Below are 22,477 nucleotides of genomic sequence, written 5' to 3' on the forward strand. Positions count from 1 at the left end.
ACTAATATTTTTATAATTTTTGTATAAACTATAAAGTTGTGATTATGTTTATGCATAAATAACACATATTTCATTCTGTTTTATATTTGCAAAGCATTCACTGTTGTGGGTATTCACACAGCTGCCAACTTGGCTTGTGGTCATAGTCTCAAGTGGTCTCTTTGAACTCAGTATTGTGGCCAATCAGGCTAGGTCTCACCCGCCACTGCCAGATTGATACCTGTCAATCAAAGTAAGACTACTACCCTACATTAAATGATAGTGGTCATGTCTTGTAGATGTTACAAACAAGGTAATTATTGATGTTCCCTATTAATAGCCTGCTAATCCTAGCTGCTGCTTCACACCTCATACTGCACTGATGGTCACATATACACTATAAAACAATGGTTTCATAATACTTTAAACTTTGTCATTTGTAACTCTTCTTGGCAAAGGCAGATTGTGTTGCTGAGTGGATTTTCTTACTAAGGATAGTATTCCTATAGGCATATAGTTCAATAAGATGATGAGATCATCCTTTGGTGTCTCAACATGTGATTACATCATCAACATTGAAGTCTAGATTTAATTCTGTCCTGAAAAGTTACAAATAAAACTATTATTTGAATGAGACAACTGTTACAACATAATGTATTACGTATATCAGTTTTTATTACTCATACTATCTTAATTTATCCATTATCTGAATAAGTTGAAAACTGTAATTAGTATTTACTTTACATACTTTCACAATTATCTGTCTTGAAAGAATTTTATTATACACAATGCATAATTTTTATAAATATTTCAACAAGATAGTTTGCTAGTTATGTTTTTAAATTATCAATTTAGTATGCAGTTAATTTAGTAATATAGTTTTTGCTTCTATATCTAATTTGCAAGACATACGTTTTGCATTTCATGATGTTCTATATGTAAAAGATTTAATGCTAATTAATTTCTGTAATCAATATATTGTATAACACCTATTTGCCCTGAAAATGATGCCTATTGACATCTGTAATATACAATAATTTGATGTTTATTTTTATAAGTTAATTTGTTCTACTAATGTTTAAAGGATCTACGTTTAAATATTTATTCTAAACTATTACTATTCTTACTTTTCGACAGATATTTTCACAAATCTTTGTCAGGAGTTTGTTTCTTGCACATAGACTTGATAAGTTCTATTTTTATTATTTCGAGAAATAAAAGTTTACTACAGGTAAGTCATTCTTTAAACCTACAGGGTGACCCGTAAGTCCCTACCCATCCATATATCTTATGTATCCAGTGTATCTGTGTGCTGTCCCTCATTCTCGCTGCATAATATTATGTGCCACCATGTTCTGTGAGACATTTTCCTCAACATAGCAGGGGTTATTGTTTCAAATGCCACGATAACAGCTGCCTTCAACTCATCATTAGAATTATAACGTTGTTTAGACACAATGTCCTTTATGTATCCCCAAAGAGAGTTATCTCATGTTGTCAATTCCGGACTTTTTGCGGGCCATTTCATGGGTGCCGGCGATGTTACAGAACCACGACCTGTCCATTTGTCTGGAAAAGTGTCATTAAGATAATCTCGCACAGTGAGAGCATAATGAGCCGGAGCTCCATCTTGTTGAAACCAAACCTCCTCTCTGATTCCAAGTTCATCAAGTTTCGGTATAAACCATTGTTGTAACATGTTTAGATATGAGGTATGGTTTACTGGCCCGTCAAAGAAGTATAGTCCAATAACATGACGTGCATTAAGTGCTGCCCACGTCATGACATGCGGAGTGTTGTATTCAATTTCTTCATAATAATGAGGATTCTCCTTTGCTCATAAGTAAACATTTCGTGCTCGACTCGAACGGTAAATTGCGCACTCGTCTGTAAAGATCACTTTTCCTCGAGAAGGGATCGTATTGAAGACTTGCAGTAACTCATCACACTCAGTTTCCAATTTTCTCTGTCAGCATCACTTAGTTCATTCATAAAAGTTGGTCCCCAGCTTTAACTCCCATGTTCTTTTTCATAAAGGTCTGCATGGTTGCTCGCGGGATACCATGTTCAGCTGATCTTTTTATATCGACTTTAATGGTGAGTTAATTACTGACTCTTCCACACCAGCACATGACTCTCTACGTTTTACTGGTCTTCTTGAACGAGGTGCATCCTTAATATTGCCAATTTCAAACAATTTGCTCTTCCAATTTGACATCATTTTTGTTGGTGGATCCTTATTTAATCTTTCTCTAAGTTTTCCAGTTATTGTATCCGATATTCTTGCGCTCATGTATTCACATACTTGTCACAATACGCTCTTCAAGTGTAAATGAGCTTACATCGGTCATATTTCTCTGACAAAAAAGAAACAAATTTATTGTTTGTTTGTTTTTGAATTTCGCACAAAGCTACTCGAGGGCTATCTGTGCTAGCCGTCCCTAATTTAGCAGTGTAAGACTAGAGGGAAGGCAGTTAGTCATCACCACCTACCGCCAACTCTTGGGCTACTCTTTTACTAACGAATAGTGGGATTGACCGTAACATTATAACGCCCCCACGGCTGAAAGGGCGAGCATGTTTAGCGCGACGGGGATGCGAACCCGTGACCCTGGGATTACGAGTTGCACGCCTTAACACGCTTGGCCATGCCGGGCCAAACAAATTTATGATACATGCGTAATTGAATATAACATAATAACATATGGATGGGTAGGGACTTACGGGCCACCCTGTAGTGTTGATACATTTCAGCTGATGGCAAGTAGAGAAAGCTTGACCCTTTGTGTAAGACCAGGTGATGTGTTTGCCAAAGGCTAAAACAAGCGGTTTTTGTTTCCATAAAATTGGCAGACAAACCAAAAATTCTGTTTTTATATCTTTCAAAACTTCACTTTATGTACACTAAAAACATTAAAAACATTTTTTCACAAATAAACACAGTTTATAGCTGAAAAAAAAAAGAGTTGACAGTCATAATTTTAAAAGGATCTTTAATCATTACTCCAGTGACTATTCTTCATTTGTCGAAACGTATATTTTGACGCCATGACTCACAAGCTTCCAAAGCAAGAGATGAAAATATTTGTTCGGTTTTATTTACTCTTGAAACAAAACACTTTCAGTGACCATTTGGAAGTATATTTATTAGAAAATCGAGTACTAAGTATTTTAAAGAACTGGGGTTGTGATTTTTTGTAGTGAAATTGGAGAAACAATCAAGATACAGTGTTGAAGTTATAATTAAAATGAAATACTTTATCTGGGTAGAAAGTAAGAAATGATAGATGGACTATATAATGTGAGTTAGAAGATACTAAAAAGATATAACTGAATGAAATTATAGTTAACTGAAGAAAACTGTTTTAAAAGAATTTGAAAGGGTTAAAGTATACCCAATCAATAGACAGGAAAAGATGCAACTAATGACATGACTTTTCAGCAATTCTTGACTCTTTCTAATCAGAAATGGATATATATTATATATAAATTATCAATACAAGAAACCCACTGTATTTCTCTGGTTTGCTAACCTAATCTTTGCTGATGAGTTTTGAATATGCGAAAGTTCTGTCTGCAGCAGAGGCTGCGAACAATCAAGGGCCTCTACTTCACAGAATACATTTTAAATTTCACTTTTAGTGAAAAGAAGAGATTAACAAAACGAAACGAATCTGTATAAAACATCAAGACTACCGCAACACATCACCTCTCCTCTGCAGCTAACCAATCATAAAACTGAATAACAAGAATATGGAAATATCTTTCCCCCCTGTGACAAAGGAGGCTGAAGTTAACTTCTTTTTTCTTGTTCAAAAATAACGGACAAGTGACGTCACAGGAAGAATTAAAAATCCATATGAGTCAGATAATTCTAGCCAAATTTTTCAAAGAAAGACCTGAAATACAGTGGGTAATGCTTTGTACAGAATCTTCAACACGAATTAATAAATTTTCCAATACTTTTCACATCAGCTATAAACGTGGGGGTAAAGCAGGAGATTTACATACCCTATTTTGCATTCATTATTTATAATACACTAAAATACACCATTTACAATGACATAAAAATTCAATATTTCCAAGCCACATGCTTTCGGATCTTACACTATGAATTTGCTACTCATATCTTTTTCAGGAAAAGTACGTTGTTTCTCTTTGACAGATTTAAGCCTACGCTCCTGGAAAGTGTGTGTGTGTGTTTATAACAAAGCCACACCGGGCTATCTGTTGAGCCCACCGAGGGGAATCAAACCTCTGATTTTAGCGTTGTAAATCCGTAGAAATACCGCTGTACTAACGGGGTGCACTCCTGGGAAGTACGGCCAAAGTAAACAGTTTTCCAATACGTCCCAAATATATTATTATATCCTGTACTGAACATATAAATTATCAAAGAAATCATGGAAAAAATTCTAAAAATTAATACATAAACTCTGAATAAAACTAAAACTTTTTTTTATAAAAGTAGAATGTTACAATGCACATCTAATACAGTAAAAAATTGATATTGCATTTTGAACTTTTCATTAAACGGTGGCAAAATTGCAAGGACAAAAAATCCTATTACATACAAAAATGGATCACATCACCGAAACGTCATATTTATTGTGGTTATAATGTATGTGTGTTTTTGTAACAAAGCCACACTAGGTTGTCTCCTGAGTCTACCGAGGGGAATCAAACCTCTGATTTTAGCGTTGTAAATCCGTAGAGTTACCGCTGTACCAGCGTGGGACGTGTTTATAAAGACTGACTTTACTGTCACGATCGTAAGTACAAAGTTGTCATTTAAAGTAGCATTTTAATTTCCATATAACAATTTATACTTTTATATAGTGTTTAAGTCGGAGTTCGTAATATATTATACAGTGAAATAAACTTTCTATCCAAAAATTACTCATTTTTAATTATACCGTAATTAACAGGATGCAATGTATTTCAAACCTTTCACATAAAGCAGCGCAATTTCAAGATAACATTTTCCATACCAATAAAAAAGAAATATTAAATCCATATGAAAAAACTCTAAAGTGGTTCAAACATTATATCCAAGTTTGTGAAATTTCAATTACATAGCAATGCAACTAATATTCAGCAATGGGTTAAAATGTATTTCAAAACGGTCAATTAAAGTAGAAAGACAGTCAGGTTATAATTCATATCTTTGTTTATTGATTAATTAGTAGCTCGTGTTAGAAATCTTAGAGTTACATAAACTTTCTATCCTAAGTTATGTACTTTCAATTATACCGTAAGTAACCTAATGTAAAAAATTTCCAAAAAATAATTTATAAACTGGTAAATTAGGATGCTCATAATTCATATAATCAAACTTTTAAAATGGTAAAGTTTCTCTACAAAGTTGTACGTTTTAACTTATACGGTGAGTGTCATGAATACTGGTTGACGCATGCTTTATTTGGGAATGAGGATATGAAGAAACTTTTCTGTCTGAAACACACGATAGTCGAAGCACTAGTGATGACTTAGCATCATCAAGACTATCCATTTATCCTGTATTCAGACACCGACAGCAGTGGAATTGTCGTGATTTTGATCAAAAGTACTGTATGGTATGAAACATGTAAGTGCACATGCGTTTCAAAACTGTACAGTAAAGATAAAAAAAACCAACGTCTTGCAGTTGCAGTATTCGTCAGACATTACCTCCACTGCCTGTATAATGGAAAGTTCACCATTCGAGTGACGAGCGCGTAAAGCTGAGTGCTCATGAGTGATAACAGTGTATAACAAATAAAGAACTGCACGCAGTTGTATTCGTTAAACATTACCAAAAAAGAAAGAGGTTCACCATGGAGTGGCGCGCGTGGAAAACGTAATTGGATAATGTTGGTTGCCACGAATTCACAATAGTTGTTAAATTGTTACATTGTATACTGTAAGTGTGCTTTGATGAAATATGTGAGGATAGATTTGTAAGTGCAAAACCATAATTATGTATTTCGTTACATACTTAAACTAATTTAGGTCTATTTAATTATGTATATAAACGCAAAATAAACTGTTGATATTGTTTATTTACACATTAAAGGAGTTTGGTATCAGCTAAAGCACAGATTCGTGGAGTCCAGTCACAGTATATTGGTCAGTGTGCGGTCAAGGTCTGGCTGTACCGATTCTAATACGCAATCACCAACAACAGGGAGGCTTTTCAACAGTTATCACTGTTATTATTTAATTTATTATTATTGACGATTGTATAGGTTTTCAGTTGCACTGGACAACAAAAAAAAAAACACAAAAAAATCAGTGATGTCGAGAAAACCCACTTGTAGAGAAACATATATATGTAAAAACGGCTCGTTTGGGTTGAGAAAATGTTTTTACGTGGAGGAGCGAACAACGTTTCGACTTTCTTCGGTCATCGTCAGGTTCATGTGAAAAAAAATTCTCAACCCAAACGAGCCGTTTAAAAAAATATATAAATACAACAAAGGTTTCTCTGCCACTAAAAAATACAACTCTTTCTCAGTAATTTGACGATGTTAATTATAAAAGTCATTTAAAAAAGTATAGATCACCTCTAGTTTTCGAGTAATAACAGATTTATTCAAAATATTCTTATACATCGTAAAAAATAAACATATTTTCTTTAATAATTTTGTTTATTCATTGAAAATTGCATTTAAGAATGTATAATCTGCGGGCTTTGATAATTTTCTTTAATGTTTGCAACATGAAAAGCAACAAACAAGGGTTTAGTGTTCTCATTGTTCAAAAGTACAGCTTTCAGATTATGTTTATTTTGAATTTCGTGCAAAGCTACACCAGGGCCTCTCTGCATTAGTCGTAACTAATTTACCAGAATAAGACTAGAGGGAAGACAGCTAATCATCACCAGTTCTTGGTCTACTGTCTTACTAACGAACAGTAGGATTACCTCTCACATTAAACGCTCTCACGGCTGAAAGGAGAAGCATGTTTAGTATAACGGGGATTCGAACCCAGGACCTTTAAAATTATGAGTTGAGCGCCCTTACCACCTAGCCATACCTTGCCTACTTTCAGCCTAGCTTTAGATAAGTAGATAAAAAGTCTTCATTCTTGAGGATGATGTGCAGTACCTGATTTTTCCATTAGTACACCAACACTTGTTCAGAAACACAAAGTATCTTTCATTCTGAGAACCAAGACTGTGGGAGTGACTTCAGTAAACTGAGGTTTGTTCCTGGAGCTAATAAATTCCGTTGCTGTAAATGAGAACCTTAAAGAACCCATGTTGCTGTGAAGGAGACAAGCCGCGAATCAAATGATTTAGCTCTACTTGTATAATCAAATGAGGCTGCTTATATTGAAGTGCCACAGGAATAGAATTACTGGATGAAAAGGATGAAAATGATTCATTGTATTTTTCGCACAATAATTCTTCTATTTCCCAATTCACCGGTGGATGCGGTACTGGAAGGCCGTGAGCGTGAGGAACTGGTTTAATTTCAAATTCAGTGTCTGGATATTTAATGTATTGTTTAGTTTTGCTTGAATATCCAGAAACATTAGTCATGCAAAAATAACAATCAGTTAGCTGATATTTTGTCTGATGCTATATCATTGGAACTGCGAATGATATGTTTTCTCTCTTCTTATTAATGATTATTTCATTTCTTCAATAAATGTTTACCGTAGACATGTTTATTTGTAAGCCTAATTTAATAAATAAACTAAGAAACTTTTGTAGAATAATATTTGGCAAAATATTTCTTACTGGATAAAAAAAAACTTGACCAATTTACTGGTTATCCGACAGAAACACTAGCTCTTAGCCGCCCAATCAACAACTCAATTAGTCTTCCAATAAACTACTACATGATCAGTTACCAAGTAGAGAATGTTTTTAGATTCTAGGAATAATGTTATGAGCTTTCTAGATGTAACATTATCTTCACGATTAGCAGTTTCATCTAGCAAACAACTAAATCATAATATTAAGTATACAACATTACTCCATTCCTAGATTGAGAAATTCCTTGAAAACTCCTGATACACGGACCAAAAAGTGCGCTAACTTGCCCATTCACCAAGTCTTTTGGGTGTATTTCTTACTTGAGGTCAATGGCATACAGACTGGATGACTTTTCATCCCTTATAATTACTGGCTTTACCACTAGAGTGATTCTTCTTAACTGAGTGATAGAGTGAGTACACTTTCAGCTATGTCCTTGGTAGTCATACTTCCAAAAATAACCAAGGTAGATGATCTGTGGCTTGGAATTTTTGGTTTTATGAGCTCGGTAAACTGTGCCATTTATTATTTTTAATATAGCATGTAGTGTTTCTCATCACCATCTTAACTTTAATCTTTTTCTTTTTTTGGAGTAAAGATTGCACAATCGTACCATGTCATCTCGATATAATCCAAGCTTATTAGCATTAGCATTAAGTAACTATATTTTATTACTTTGCCGATTAAAGTTTTTCCAGATAAAGTCATCTTTGACATCTTTATTCTTCAGATTCAAGAATACCAACCAGGAAATAACGTACTACTTGGTTCCATTATTCCACGTTTACTAGATGTATATTTATTCCTAATAACTATTGGTATGAGTATTTTACTCCTTGGTGTTTCAACAATCATCTTCCCTGTTAGTACCGAAAATTCAACCTCCATTGTAGTAATTACCATGTAGTGCATAAGGATTTTCTGGTCATAGACTGTGGAACTTGTAAAAAGCAGTCTAACCTCATATCCATGTCTCTGCATGAAGTCAGTTCCAAGTATACGCTCTTTTTTGAGTTTAATTACACACATGTTATAAGATGTAGGAAAGCTTTCCACAGTAAGAGTAATTCTAATTTTCCTTTTGCTAGAACTTTATGTTCATTTAATGTTTATACAGTTTTGACCAAGGTTTTGCATATTTTGTAACAAATAAGATAATAATGATTAAGATGGGATACTGAGAAATGCATGTTATGTTAAGCACCCATATATGCAATTTGTATAATGATACAGATTCTATGGACAGCATGAAGATTGAACTATCGTCTCCATGTAAAAGGCGCCATTGACGTTTCCCTCGAAGATGTGAAGGGCAATTTTTTCCACCATAACGAATGGCTACCCTAGCATGTAATGTACCTTATGTTCCATGTAGAAAAGACAGTCTTCCATCATCTGTTAACCAGGCAAATGAAGAACACAAATTCTATCATAAGCTTTAACAAGCCAGAAACAGAACTCACCTGAACTGATGACATGTCACCAGTGCCCTAATTATAAATAGGCATGCTATCTTGCCCAAGTAACGCGGTGACGACAGTGAATTCTGGTTAGCATCAGTTTGTAAACAGTTCTTTTTGCAAAATAATCCTGTTTTGTCAGTCTTCTATTCATTTTTCTTCAGGATAACCTGAAATGAATGTGCTCATACCATGTTAATTTGATCAAAAAGTGGAAATATTGGGCAATATCCTTTTGGCACCTACCAATACATTTTCCTGGAATAACATTTCATGTAATATGATGATGTTTCAGGATCCTGTATGAAGTACACTGGAGCACCTTACTGTTCTGACAATGCCTATTTACTTCACACCATTTCTGGACAGTCTAACAGTTTGACACCCTATTACTTCTGGCACGTAAAAAGGCATGACTAGACCGAGTACAGAGAAATTGTCTGGACAAAGCATTGAAAAATATTATAACAAAAGTACATCTTTTTACACATGTTTGTCTGATTATATGCTACCTTCTCTGTTCCTACTTGATCATTTAGTCAATAACGACTCCATGATTTTAGATATAAGATCGTTATAGAACATTATACAAATATTTTGGCTAAGACTGCATAAATCCCTCTTTTTTCATCTCTGGAAGTCATTACCAAATCAGATTAAACAATTGTAGCATTGAACAAATGTTAATCAGCAAATTGCAAATGAACCTATCAAGTGGATAAAATTTCTTTAGATAATAAACATTTTATACCATTTGAGGCAGATGGAGTATTCACAAATGAATTTACCTCATACATCCAACTAATTTCTGTTTAGTTTCGCACTTGGCTAGCTCACCGCTATAATTCTTGTCAAGATAATTTGACAAGCTTCTGCAAAATTTTTGTATGTTTGGCTAATTTATCTTATTTCTTCTGTACACTGTTTTGGAACTTTACTTTGAATACTTCTTTCTGATGTGTCACCTTCATTCTGTTAGATAAGACTATCAATGGCTGGTAATTTTCACAACTCTCAGCTGGAATGTTTCTTAGTACTGTTGTAGCTGGTCCTTTCAAATGGGGAGAAAAATGAATAGCTTGCTGCTCACTCTGTCACCCATTCATTTTGGAAATTATTTGGATCTGAATCTAATATGCTATCCGTAGTGCCTTTCTGTCATCATATATTGGTTTCTAAATTAGGCAATATTATTGAACTGGCAAGCTAATTTTGAAACTGAATTTTGTGGTGATGCGACTGAATTTCTCCAAGAATATCCTGCAGTAACATGTGGCATGGCATCAGAGGTGATAGGTATAGACTAAATAGATTCTCATATACCATATTTTGTAATAAATGGTGTTTAAGGATGGAATGTTTGAGCTAACGCAGAATAAGATGTCACAGGCTTAATCTTTGCATTTACCTATTAATTTTTATAAATTAGTTTATTCTTCCATCAGTTTGGTTTTGTAATTATTTGATTTTGCCATTAAATCTTTCTACATTTCATTCATGTCTTTTTGTACTTTTTCAATTTTGTGACCACAACCTTTCTGTAATCTTCAGCCTTGTTTTTAAAATCACTCTGTACAATTCAGTCAGGTCTGTTTATTTTAATTCATAGTTTAATTTCTGTTTCTTACTCCTTAGTTTTATTTTAATGTCAATTTACGATCTTTCAATTTTTGTTCCTTTCTTTTAAACTTTTCTGCCTAATTTTCTGTTACTTTCTGCTTGTTCTTCTTTCCGTTGTTTTATCATCTCTAACAATTTTACTGTCTCGTTTTGTGCCTGAGTTGTAATGTTGAAAGTTAAAGTTTAGTCAGAGTTTTATTTCATTCTTAATACACTAATAATGTTTAACAAATATTTCATTGATTGATAACAAACTTAACTAACACACTGATTAGCTGATAGAAACACTAACTCTTAGTGGCTGAACCAGCAACAACTCAATGATCGATTCATATATTTATAATGAACTCTTAACTTCTAAAAGTTTTGGGATGATTCTAAATTTTAGGACTAGTTTTATGAACTATCGAGATATTACATCATCTTCGTGTTAATAGCTTTCTTTACCAAACATCTAATTTATAACATAGAAATATAGCTTATAAGAATAGTTTAATGCTAATACTACTGGGAAACTTGTAGACAAAAATACTAAGTTTTATTGAATAGGAGAAGTTCATACATACATATAAAAACACATATATATGACCTTATGAGATATTTTATCACCAAAAGTCATGAGGTTCATAGGAGTAAGTGTTCTGATATTTCATGTACTTCGTCTCTGACAGTGATCAGCTGTAAGATCTCTACAGCTTTGATTATTCAGTTTTTTTAAGTGAGGTGGTAAACTTTCTTTATATAAGGAATTAATATCAGACTTCCCACAACTTTCTTCAAAGGTAAGAACTTCCAATGTTGTTTAATGTGGAAGTAGTACTTGTACACTTGAAATATCCCATTTAGAAATGATTCGAACTTTATGGTGTTACGTGTTACGATTTAATATGTTATATATTACATTTCAAATAGCCTGAAATTTTAATTTGGAAGTTAATTGAATTTCTATATGTATCAGATTTATGATATTTGCCAAGAAGATTGATACACCAATTTTCCTTTTTAACACAAATATATCTTAATATACAAACAACAATACAATTTATAATGGTTATTACAAAATATTGGTTTGTATATCAGGTCATTCCTTAAATAATGTCCAATTTTAAGTTCAGAAAAAGAGAAAGGATTTCAAATGCTTTTAATGTTATTTAATCAATAATGTGTGTTCCATTATTATTAATTGCTTCCTGCCAACGATTCACAAGTTTTTTTAATGCCATTTTTATAAAATTCTTGGGGTTTGGAGGAAAAGAATGTGGAAAGGGTAGTTTTATCTTCATGTGTTCCAAGCCCTTTTCCATCAAGATAATTCTGCAAACTTCAGAACAGATGATAATGAGATGGGGCAAGGTATAGAGAATAAGGAGGATGTGGAAGTTTTCTCAGTCTAGTTCTTTAATCTTTACAGATCTGATCCTTGCTGTATGGGGCCGTGTATTATCCTGGTATAACACAACACCTTTACGATTGATCAAAATAGTCCTATTTTCTTTCAATGCAACATTCAAGCACTCTAACAGTTGACAATAGAAGTCTGATGTAATAATTACATTGAATGGTAGTAACTCAAAGTGGATTACACCAATAATATCCACCAAATACTTAAAAAGACTTTCCTAGAGTGGAGGTCCGTTTTAGGCTGTGCTTTAGCCAGTTTACCTGCCCTGAGTTGTTGTCTGTAGCTCTTAACATTTTTTAATATATCCATTTTTAATCTCCAGTCACTAACCTATCCGAGAAAGGTGAGTTACGTTCATGAGAGTGCGGAGAAGTGCAAATGTCCAATCTTGCTCTAAGATTGGCTTCTGTTAAATCAAGGGGGACCCATTTTCCAAGTTTTGACACTTTTCCACACTATTCCAGATGACAGTGAACTGTTGAATGGGTTGAATTAAACTTCTGTGCTAGTTTTTCAACTGTTACAGCACAATCTTGATCAAGTAGAGCCAGCAGCAAGTCATCATTAAACTCAACAGAACGACCTGAACGTGGCGCATCACTTAAGCTGTAGTCACCTGATCTGATTTTCTTGAATCACCTTTGACATTTTCTTTCATTGAGATACTCTGCATCATAAACACCTTGAATGTTTCGTCTAGTTTCTGCTGCACTATTGTCTTTTTTAAACTCATAAAGCATAATATGCCTAATGTGCTCCTCAGACACATTCATCTTCATAAGGGTTTATTTGTTTAATGATCTGAAAAAGTAGAGTTGGTTAGTTTATTGTTAGTTTATTTATTTGTCTGATCATCTTTATATACGACCTACTACATATTTTAGTAATTAAATTATTCTACAAAAACAAAATCTATGATGCACTTTCTGTATTAAATTTTTGAACATTACTTACGGGATGACTTGATTCAAGAGTTTTACAAACTTACAAGCTATACTGGCTCTTCTCTCTGGACTAGAAGTGAATATTTTATTGATGGTCCAGATTCACAACGAAAAAACTAATTCTGAGTTGATATTGTAATACTTTGCATAAGATAGCTAGCTGTATTTTCTTGGCTGTCCTCACACTGCTTACAAGCTAACCTTTTACCAGTGAATAAATTTAATGTCCTCATAAAAATACTAACACGTGAAGTTAAGTCTCTGAAGTTAAGTGGTTTATAATGGTTCAAAATCTATAAATGTTCCTGGTCAAATTCTGTAATATTCTAATTAATAAGCGTTAATCACAATTATAACTTCCAAAGCTTATAGTATACTGATTATAGCGACCGAAAAATATTCTATTGTGTGTCTCGGCAAGCTTTTATACCAATTAGGCGAGATTCCAGAACTTTCAATAATGTTCGAAGACACGCTAGTGTATTGTAAACCATATATTGATTCTTGCTCTCGAGAGTCTTCTACAAATTTAGAGTAGAGGCGAGACTCGTGCAATACATACCTAACAATATATGTCACTTGCATCAAACTGAAACAAACTTAGGCATCAATATAAATGCGAAACAAGTTACAATGTTTTTTGTGTGTGTTTATGGTCCTAATGATGTATTATTTATTCTTCAGATCCACAAGAGTTTTTCCAACCAATAATCTTTCAGGATATACTTAGTGTTTGGTCTACTACATCCAAATCACTAAATGTAAAGTTATTCCTAATAACTCCTGGTACGAATGTTTCACATCTTGGTAGCTCTTGAGTGCTCTCCTTGTTATCACTGGAAGTTCAGTCTTCAGCGTAATAATTGCCATGTAGTGCATAGGGATTTATTACTTGGATATAAGTTGTAAAACAATTTGCAGCTACACTAACCTTATATCCATGTCTCTGTATTAAGTCGATATCCATTTAATATCTGTCTTCCTTGATTTTAATAATTCACTTATCGTGAGGTGTAACTTTCAACTTTTCTCCAGCTGAAACTTTATGTCCATTTGTTGGTTTCGTCAATCCATCTTTTTTCACCATTGTTTGAGGCAAATTTCCATCATTATTCAATTATTGGAAGTACGAAAACAGGTGATTATTGGAAATTCAGGAAACAATTGCCGTAACTCACGTGACATCGTAAATGAATTATACACGATTACTATGACGATACAGTGAAAAATAGTTTGGATATCAACTGAATTCTTAAGCAATTGAATTGGTCTAAGTGAACTTTCGAAGGAATAGAAGTGTATAGTGTTTGAGATACAACTGTGATCTTCACAGTGTAAATAATTTTTGTTCATATGTTTAACTTGTTTCGAATATATACATATACTTATAAATATATGTATACTATTTTAAAAACAAGTGTTTTACAAACACGCATTTATTGTCGAATTTATCGCCAATAACTCACAGACACCTACTGTTGAAAACTCCTTGGTCCAATTCCCACCCCCACTATATTTACATTACTATATATACTACTAAAAAGTAGTTTCTTACAATAAGACATTTTCGTTGCTTTTTATTCTCTATTATTTTGTTTTTCTGTTTCTACATAAGAATAATAAAACTTTTCTGTGCATTTGTTTTCATGCTTGACCTGATCTGAACAATCATTTGACTTGTTCTTTACACATCAAAAATTTTTTTAAATTGATGCTTTCACAGTTTAAGCTTATTTGTTTATCAAATAAGTGCAGAAGAACGCAATCTATAAAATGGTTTGCTTAAATGACACAAATGAAAGTAAAGTCTGCAATCATTATGTTACTCCTGTGGCGGTTAACGAGTAGGAGGTAATGTGTGGTCTAAAACCTCCTCTACTGATAAGCAAGATTAAAACAACAAAAAACATTGTCATTCTCGCTTTAATTCTTATGGAATAGAATTTACCGTTGGAGATGCGTAATGTTGTTAATTGACGCCATGTTATTTTCCGTGATGTATTAGTACCGCAATGTAGAATCTAACTGGATTCTATTTTTGTTGGGGTTTTAATTAGTGTTTTTGTTTGAAGATAAAAAAACAGTGAATACTATTGAAATACATTTAATTTAATTTAATAATGACGTATTTGTTTTTTTTATTAAACAATAACCAAGCGTAGTATTGTTTGTAATTTTGCGCATTATCGTTAGCATAAAGGTAAATAAGGAAACGCATCACAGTTGATATACTTTTTGGACGTAAGCCTAAGCGTTTCCTAGCGAAAATTATCTTGTCGAAGGGACGTGATGAACGGTGGTTTTCGGTATTGAAAAAGCTTTCAGTTACAATTTGCGTACCGTGCTCTCTACGCTGGCATTTAAAATGCCTGTTCGTAGACAAGGTGGTAAGATCAATTCATTACTATTATTAATTTGAAATCGCAGTTTCAACGTTTCATAATAAAAAAAAATGTTGGAAATGAAGTTAAGCCTAACTTCTAATACTGTGAAGTACTTGTAAGTTGTATTCGTAACTTGTCTTAAGCTTACTGAGGTCTCAGGAGAATAAGAATTTATTTGCATAATATAAGTAACTTTTTAATTAATTTAAGGTATATAACTTTGATTGAAGTTATAAATCAATGTGCAATGTTATTTATATTTACTTTATGGGTTATACGTTAATTTAAATCAAAACACATAGCTCCAGTTCAATTTTTATTTATAAATGCAACTCAAATACATAACGTTCATACTGAGGCAGGTAGTTACTGTCACGTTTCCTATCTTGTTGCAACTAAAGAACTGTTAACTTGTAATTTAGTTATTTGTAGCGTTCTAACAAAGCTCGATAATACCATGACCTACGTTGCTATTACGTTTCGTTGAATTTTAATCGATGTACATCGTATTTGAATTTGTTGTCACTTTTGTAGTTTTTGCAAAGAACCTGAAACAAAATTTTACCCATTGACTATAATTATTATTAACCTGACACTATTAAAAGGTATTAGTTAAGTATTGAAATAAAAAAAATATGGGAGTTTTGAAGCACTTGAATTTTGAAATATTTAGATGAACAGTCAAACGTAATACTAATATAGCAAAAGGAAGCAGCTAGGCCATAACGCGTTTTTGTAAATAGTTGAACTGACAAAATATAATAACTTGAGAAATGGATATTAAGCCAGAATTTTCTTAAACTCCATCAAGTTAGAATATTTCATATTAAAAACAAGTTGGTTATTAGATTAAACTTAATATATAAAATTCATCATTTTAGGATTGTTGTGTAGAAAGAGAATTACAGTGGTATTTTTCTTAAATATAATTTAAATATATTTCATAGTGTGTGTGGTTCAGCAGTTTAAATCAGAATGATATCCAGATAGTTAAGGGTTGAATAATTATATTATGTATTAAGTTTTGTACTAGTGTTCCTTAAGTAGGAATAAAACTACAATTTATAGAATGATTCATTTAATAGTGAATACGTTACTGAAAGTGCAATTTTTATGTTTTATAATTGTTTTTTCCTGAAAGTGAGAAGCATTTTGTTTTCATTCTGAAGATTATTGCTTAGTTTCTAGCTAACAATAATTCAAATTTTTGTAGTTTTTTTGGACTCGTATAATCTTAAAAATATGATTTTTATATTTGATAAGGACCATGACACAACCACTTCTGTATTTTATCTTTTCTGTGTGTTTGAATATTAAATGCTTTTGGTAAAGTGAAAAAGTCAGTCTTGAAGCTCAGAAAATTTGAAATGCATCTTTCAGGGTATTAAGTGAACTCAACATTTGTTACACATAATATAAAATTCCTGAAAATTCATGCATTTTTTCAAATGTTTATAGAAACATAACATTGCATAATATTATTTCTAATATACTATTCTTTTGTGTATATGTGTATTATGTAATAAAAACTTAAACATTAATAATTTCTAAACATTTTGTCAACTGAAATGAAGTTTTGTATTTCATAAACATTAACAATTCTTGATAACAGTGTAAAGATATGGTACTGTGCAAGAAAAGCTGAAAATGTTTATTTCTGATGTGGATTTATTATTAAACATTTATTCCAGCAAGCTTTCAGATGTTTCATTTTGGAAGTTTTTTTTTAGGCTTATAAAATCTTGTTTTCCACTATTTAGTTCCTAGTAGTTAGCTCAGATGTCTCTACGTTTTTTGTTGAACAAACATGGCTTTATTGTGATGGCTTAAGTTTGATGTTAGCTAAGCACTTTTGTGTATTACATGAGTGGTTTTGATATCTCACTTTAGTCTAATGTAACATGTACATACTAATTAATTTATAAATGAACAGTTTTATCTGTATATTTTATCATAGTAAGCAGAGCATTTAAAAGTAAAAAAACAGTTCTGACTTTGTTTTACAGAGGCTCACCGGGCCTTAGAGCTATTAGAAGAGTATCATACGAAACTAACTAAACCTCAAGATAAACAGCTGAGAAATGCTATTGAACGAGTAATAAGAATCTTTAAGAGTAGACTTTTTCTTGCTCTTTTAGGTAAGTATTAGTTATTTGAAAATTCCTTTAAGAATTTACAAGACACTGTTCAATGCGTAGTGTTAGGGAATTATGTAATATGTACATTATGTATGGAAATCTCTGTAGGACTAAGATTTCCACACTATTCTGTTTCACATTATACATATGTTTTCACTTTATTAATCAAAATTTATTTCATTAAATATAAAGGTTTTGTAATGGAAGAGTTAATACATCTTGGTGTGTTATGATTTTTATGCTATTTATAAATGCAAAGAAAGGTTATTTATAAATTGGATGTGCAGATTTACCTTTACTCTGTGCATGACAATTGAAGTTATCCATTTGTAGTTTTAAATATTCAGTTATACATTCTTTTAGAGCTGGATGATTAACTTCATTAATCGATCACCTATGAATATCAATTGATATAAAGCAAAATAATGAAGTAATGAAGGTAATGATTAATCCAATTAATGTTATGAAAATAATCAATTAATGTTTTTAATTAACACAGTATAGTTATTACAATTATCTAGTAATCAAAAATATTTCCATTATTATTGTCAATTAATTCAGCTTTTTTTAGCTTAATATTTAGTCTGATTACTCATAAAAAAAAAAAAAAAAAAAAATCAACTTATCAAATTTAGAGTTTCAGATTATTATTTGTTTGGTTTTTTCAATTATTCAAGTAATCAAAATATTGGTGTTATATTATTAAGCATAAACTACATATTTGGTTATATCTCAATCCCTTATAGGCATCAAAGCTCAATTTTTAGCTTTATAGATTTTCATAGGTATTTCATGAGAATATTGATTAGTTGAATGTAATCAATTAACGAATGTGACAATTAATGGGTTAGCAAATTCTATTGATTGCCCAACTCTATAAAATGACCATATAAGTGGTTGTTTATTTTATTGAATGATCAAAATGGTTTCACTAAAGTAAAATCTTGTGACATTCTTTGCAAAAATTAATGCTTATCTAGATATGGATAAGACTGTAAGTTTGATTTATCTGGATTTTCAGAAAGCATTTACCAAAGTACTGTATAAAAGGCTTGTAAATAAACTTGTCTATATGAGTGAGGGATAAGTTAACTATCAGGTCATCCTACAAGTAATGTCTGAAAATTTAATACAGAAAGTGCATCATCATTTCTGTCTTTGTAGAAGGCTTTAATGACTAAAATATGTAGTAGGATGTGTATAAAAATGTTCAGACAAGTAAACGAAACTAACCCAACTTCACTTTGTCAGATTATAAATCAAATACCCCTTGGTGTTGATTCCTGTACATGGTGAAGTGACCTCCCATGGAAGGTTCTCTTCTTTCAGTTTACCTCCTCTGGGATCTAAACATCCATCCACATGTTTGCTGTGCATGGTGACCCATGAAGGGGAGGAGAGAATCCTAATGGTTGAGGGGTCCAACCCTAATACATCATTTTGGCCTTGAATTCCTGTAGAAGGGCAGCCTTGGGGTGGCCCCCCTAGGGTCAGTTGGCTGTTCCACTTGGGCTAGGGTCAACCAAGTACCAGTGTTGGATGTTCTTAACAGGTGTTGTGGACATTGTATCTGATGCTGGTGTTTGGGTATAGTGCTCACGAAACACTGGCGTTGTTGCAGTGTCCTTGTTTGGCATTGTAGTGCATCCCCTCGTAAGGCTCCATGAAGGGTGAGGTCAGTGGTCACTGAAATATTCCTTTTTTATGGATCCTCAAAAAAAACTTAAATAAAATAGTGAAAAAACAGTAGATAGGTAAATGACCATGTCTTGAAGATTCTGAACAGCAATCTTCAATGTCTGTAACACCTGTTGTACCTCATTTTCTTATACTACATTCTCTTTCAGACAAACCTATAGGTCAAATGTCTCCCTTTTTTAGTCAGAATGGACTTGCTGGCTCTCCAAAGTCAGTAAAGAAGTTTTGCTCTGGTGACATTGGTGGAAACATCCACATCTCAACACAGTGAACTCCTCTTACGTGCCAAGGTGATTGGAGATATACCTGTTGAGGTTACACCTCGTGCTACTTTGAATTCATCATGAAACATTATTGTTGAGAGGGATTTGAAGAACATCCCCGAGTTGGAGATTCTTGCTGGTTTCTCCATCCAAGGAGTTTTACAGTGAGATGTATCTTCACTCACAAAGTTGGAATTACGATGCCGACCAATATCCTCATTCTAACATTTACATCACCACGTCCACCTGCCACCATCAAGGCAGGTTATCTTAATTGCAGGGTATGGCCATACATTCCAAACCCTCTCAGATATTTCTAGTGTCAGCAGTTCAGTCATTTGAAGATGTCATGTCTTGGTTTCTTGATGTGTGCTCGTTGTGGTAGCAAGGCCCATGATGCCTTCAAGTGTGAAATAGACCTTCATTGCATCAATTGCAATGGCTCTCACCCTTTCTACTTTCATTCTTGCCCTAAATGGTTGGAAGAAAAACAGGTGTAGCATTTGAAAAGGATTCATAACATTACTTATCCTGAGGCTCAAAAGTTGCTGTCCACCACTTCATCTCGGACGTATGCTGCTGCACTTCGTTACACTACTACAGTGGGAGTGCAGATGGATCTCTCTGTGCCTCCAAAAGAATTGTTCTCAAGCCAAAGAAAAGTCTTTTGACCTCCATGGTTAAAAAAGTGGATGACTAAACTTTAACACCCATCTCTGTCCCTAACATACATTTCAGCAAATTCCAAGATCCACTTCCTTTGTTTCCAGCTACAGGCATTTCCTTGGGTACATCATCTTCTCCCACCACAATATGCAAAATGATCATTCATTCACGTCCTCAGTCAATGGAATCCTCTTCCAACAGCAAAGACTGGTCCATTTGACCCAGGGCAGGATCCATGGAGGTTGATAGATCTCCATTGAATAAAGACAGTAAAGAAAAACGATGTTGTAAACAGAATCAAAACACTAATTGCTTCTACCATACTGCATGTCTTTCCTGATAGGAAACATTTCTGAAACCTGCTGATATAGTCACCTTTCAACAATTGTCTTTCTACAGAAATGACAGGCTGTGTTATGGATGAGTGCATGGAGGGGTGGCATTGTGGTTGATCAGCATGTGCCCACCCTGTTTTTTGCCACTCGACACACCCTTGGAAGCTGTAGCTATCCATGTTTCCTTGGGTCGTACCATTGTTGTTTGTTCTCTCTACCTGTCTCCTGGAGAGATCTATGATCAATCAGACCTTGTTGTTCTCATTGAACAGTTGCCGTCTCCCCTAGGATCTCAGCCTTAAAGATGCTGGACCCCATTCATCATCAAGGACTTTGGCTCTGCACTGGGGCTTTCAGCACTTCCCTAGTTCAGAGCTTATACATAGTCTCATGAACCTTCTTTGCACCTCTTCTGTTTGCAGCTGTCTTTACTATATGATTTGAAACTTCGTTCCTTACCAAAGTATCTCACCTGGGGTTGTGTTTTCCTTCCTCAGTTGGGCCATACTTTTTCAGAACAGATGATCTGCCATTGCTCCTTTTGTACCTTCGTATCCAGGTGCAGTTGGATGAATTGGGTCTGTCCTTGGATAACATTGCTGTATCCATTGGTCAGCCCATTCCACCATAGCTTCTTATAGTTCTCAAATGTGACCTGTTTTTAAATCATCTGAGAAAAGCAGACACTCCCAACTGGAAATAGTGTCTGTTATTTGCTGATCATCTTTCGGAACCATCCTTCCATCCCTATTTATACAGATGGTTCCAAATCAGGTGACTGTGGGCTCTGCCTTTGTTTTGGTTCGGTGGTTGCGTGCAGAATCCCCTCAACAGCTTCTGTGTTCACTGCTGAACTGTACACCATTTCTGTTGCCCTGCATCACATAAAAGCTAAGCAATACTCGAATTATACTATTTATACTGATTTGCTTAGTTCTCTACTGGCCTTAGAATCTCTTCATGTTAGTTCCCACCCTGTTTTTGCCAATATTCAAAACCAACTGCACATTTCTCTTTAACATCTACTTCTATCCAGTTTTTTTGGATACTGGGCCATGTTGTTATTCATGGGAATGAGCTTGCTGACACTGCAGCTAAATCTGTCTGCTCTAGAACTATCACTGCTGTGCCTGTTCCATATATGGATTGTGGTCCTGTATTCAAAGCTTGGCTCTGGCCAGGTGGCAGTTGATTTGGAGTGAGCAATGTGAAAACAGCCTTTTCCAAATAAAACTTTCTCTTGGACTTTGGCCTTCTTGCTTCTGTAAGGATTGGAAAGAGGAAGTTGTTTCACCTAGACTACTCATTGGTCACAGTTTTTTAACTAATTGTTTTCTTTTATCTGGACTGATGCACAAATGTGTTGTCTATATAACACTCGGGTCACAATAAGCCATATTTTACTGTCTTGCTGCTGTTATGTCTCTCAACGACAGCACCATTTTAAACATGTTCTGTTCCAAAGTTTATCCATAACGTTAGACAGTGTTATTGATGGTGAGGCTGTCTGCCTTGGAAATGTTTTTAGTTTTTTTTAAGGCCATTAATCTTTTTAATTGTATGTAAGTTTTTTAATTTATACATTAGACCTTTTTTAATGTGATTCCTTTGTAAGAATTAAAGCCCTTCTAGTTCAATTTGAAATTAGAAAATGGCTGTAACGTCACATAACTCTAAACCAGGACTGGAAAGGGCAACTTTAGGTGACTAGTGCTGCTCTTTGAACTACCCAGTTGTCATCCTGGCAAGTTCTAATTAAAATTTTGCTCCAAGTCTTTTAAAACTTTTATTTACTTTCTGAAAATGGCCATAACATCAAATTACTCTGAACCAGGACTAGAAAG

General features: G+C 33.7%; 1 protein-coding gene across 9 annotated transcripts in view; it reads left to right on the forward strand.

The window, feature by feature from the left end:
• The first annotated feature begins 14,882 nt into the window (after positions 1–14,882).
• Positions 14,883–22,477, forward strand: part of LOC143232400 (disks large homolog 1-like) — a 258,171-nt gene continuing 250,576 nt past the window's right edge. For 4 of the 9 annotated variants that reach the window (XM_076467795.1, XM_076467797.1, XM_076467798.1 and 1 more), the window contains exons 1-2: positions 15,084–15,536; positions 17,540–17,671. In XM_076467795.1, coding sequence (XP_076323910.1) covers positions 15,515–15,536; positions 17,540–17,671 — 154 coding nt within the window. In that variant the 5' untranslated portion in view covers positions 15,084–15,514. Of the gene's footprint in view, positions 15,001–15,083; positions 15,537–15,629; positions 15,649–17,539; positions 17,672–22,477 lie in introns of those variants that run through there. The other 5 variants (XM_076467804.1, XM_076467807.1, XM_076467796.1 and 2 more) reach the window with 4 other exon arrangements.

This window comes from Tachypleus tridentatus, chromosome 11 (assembly GCF_004210375.1).
Source record: "Tachypleus tridentatus isolate NWPU-2018 chromosome 11, ASM421037v1, whole genome shotgun sequence".
NCBI classification, from domain to species: domain Eukaryota; kingdom Metazoa; phylum Arthropoda; class Merostomata; order Xiphosura; family Limulidae; genus Tachypleus; species Tachypleus tridentatus.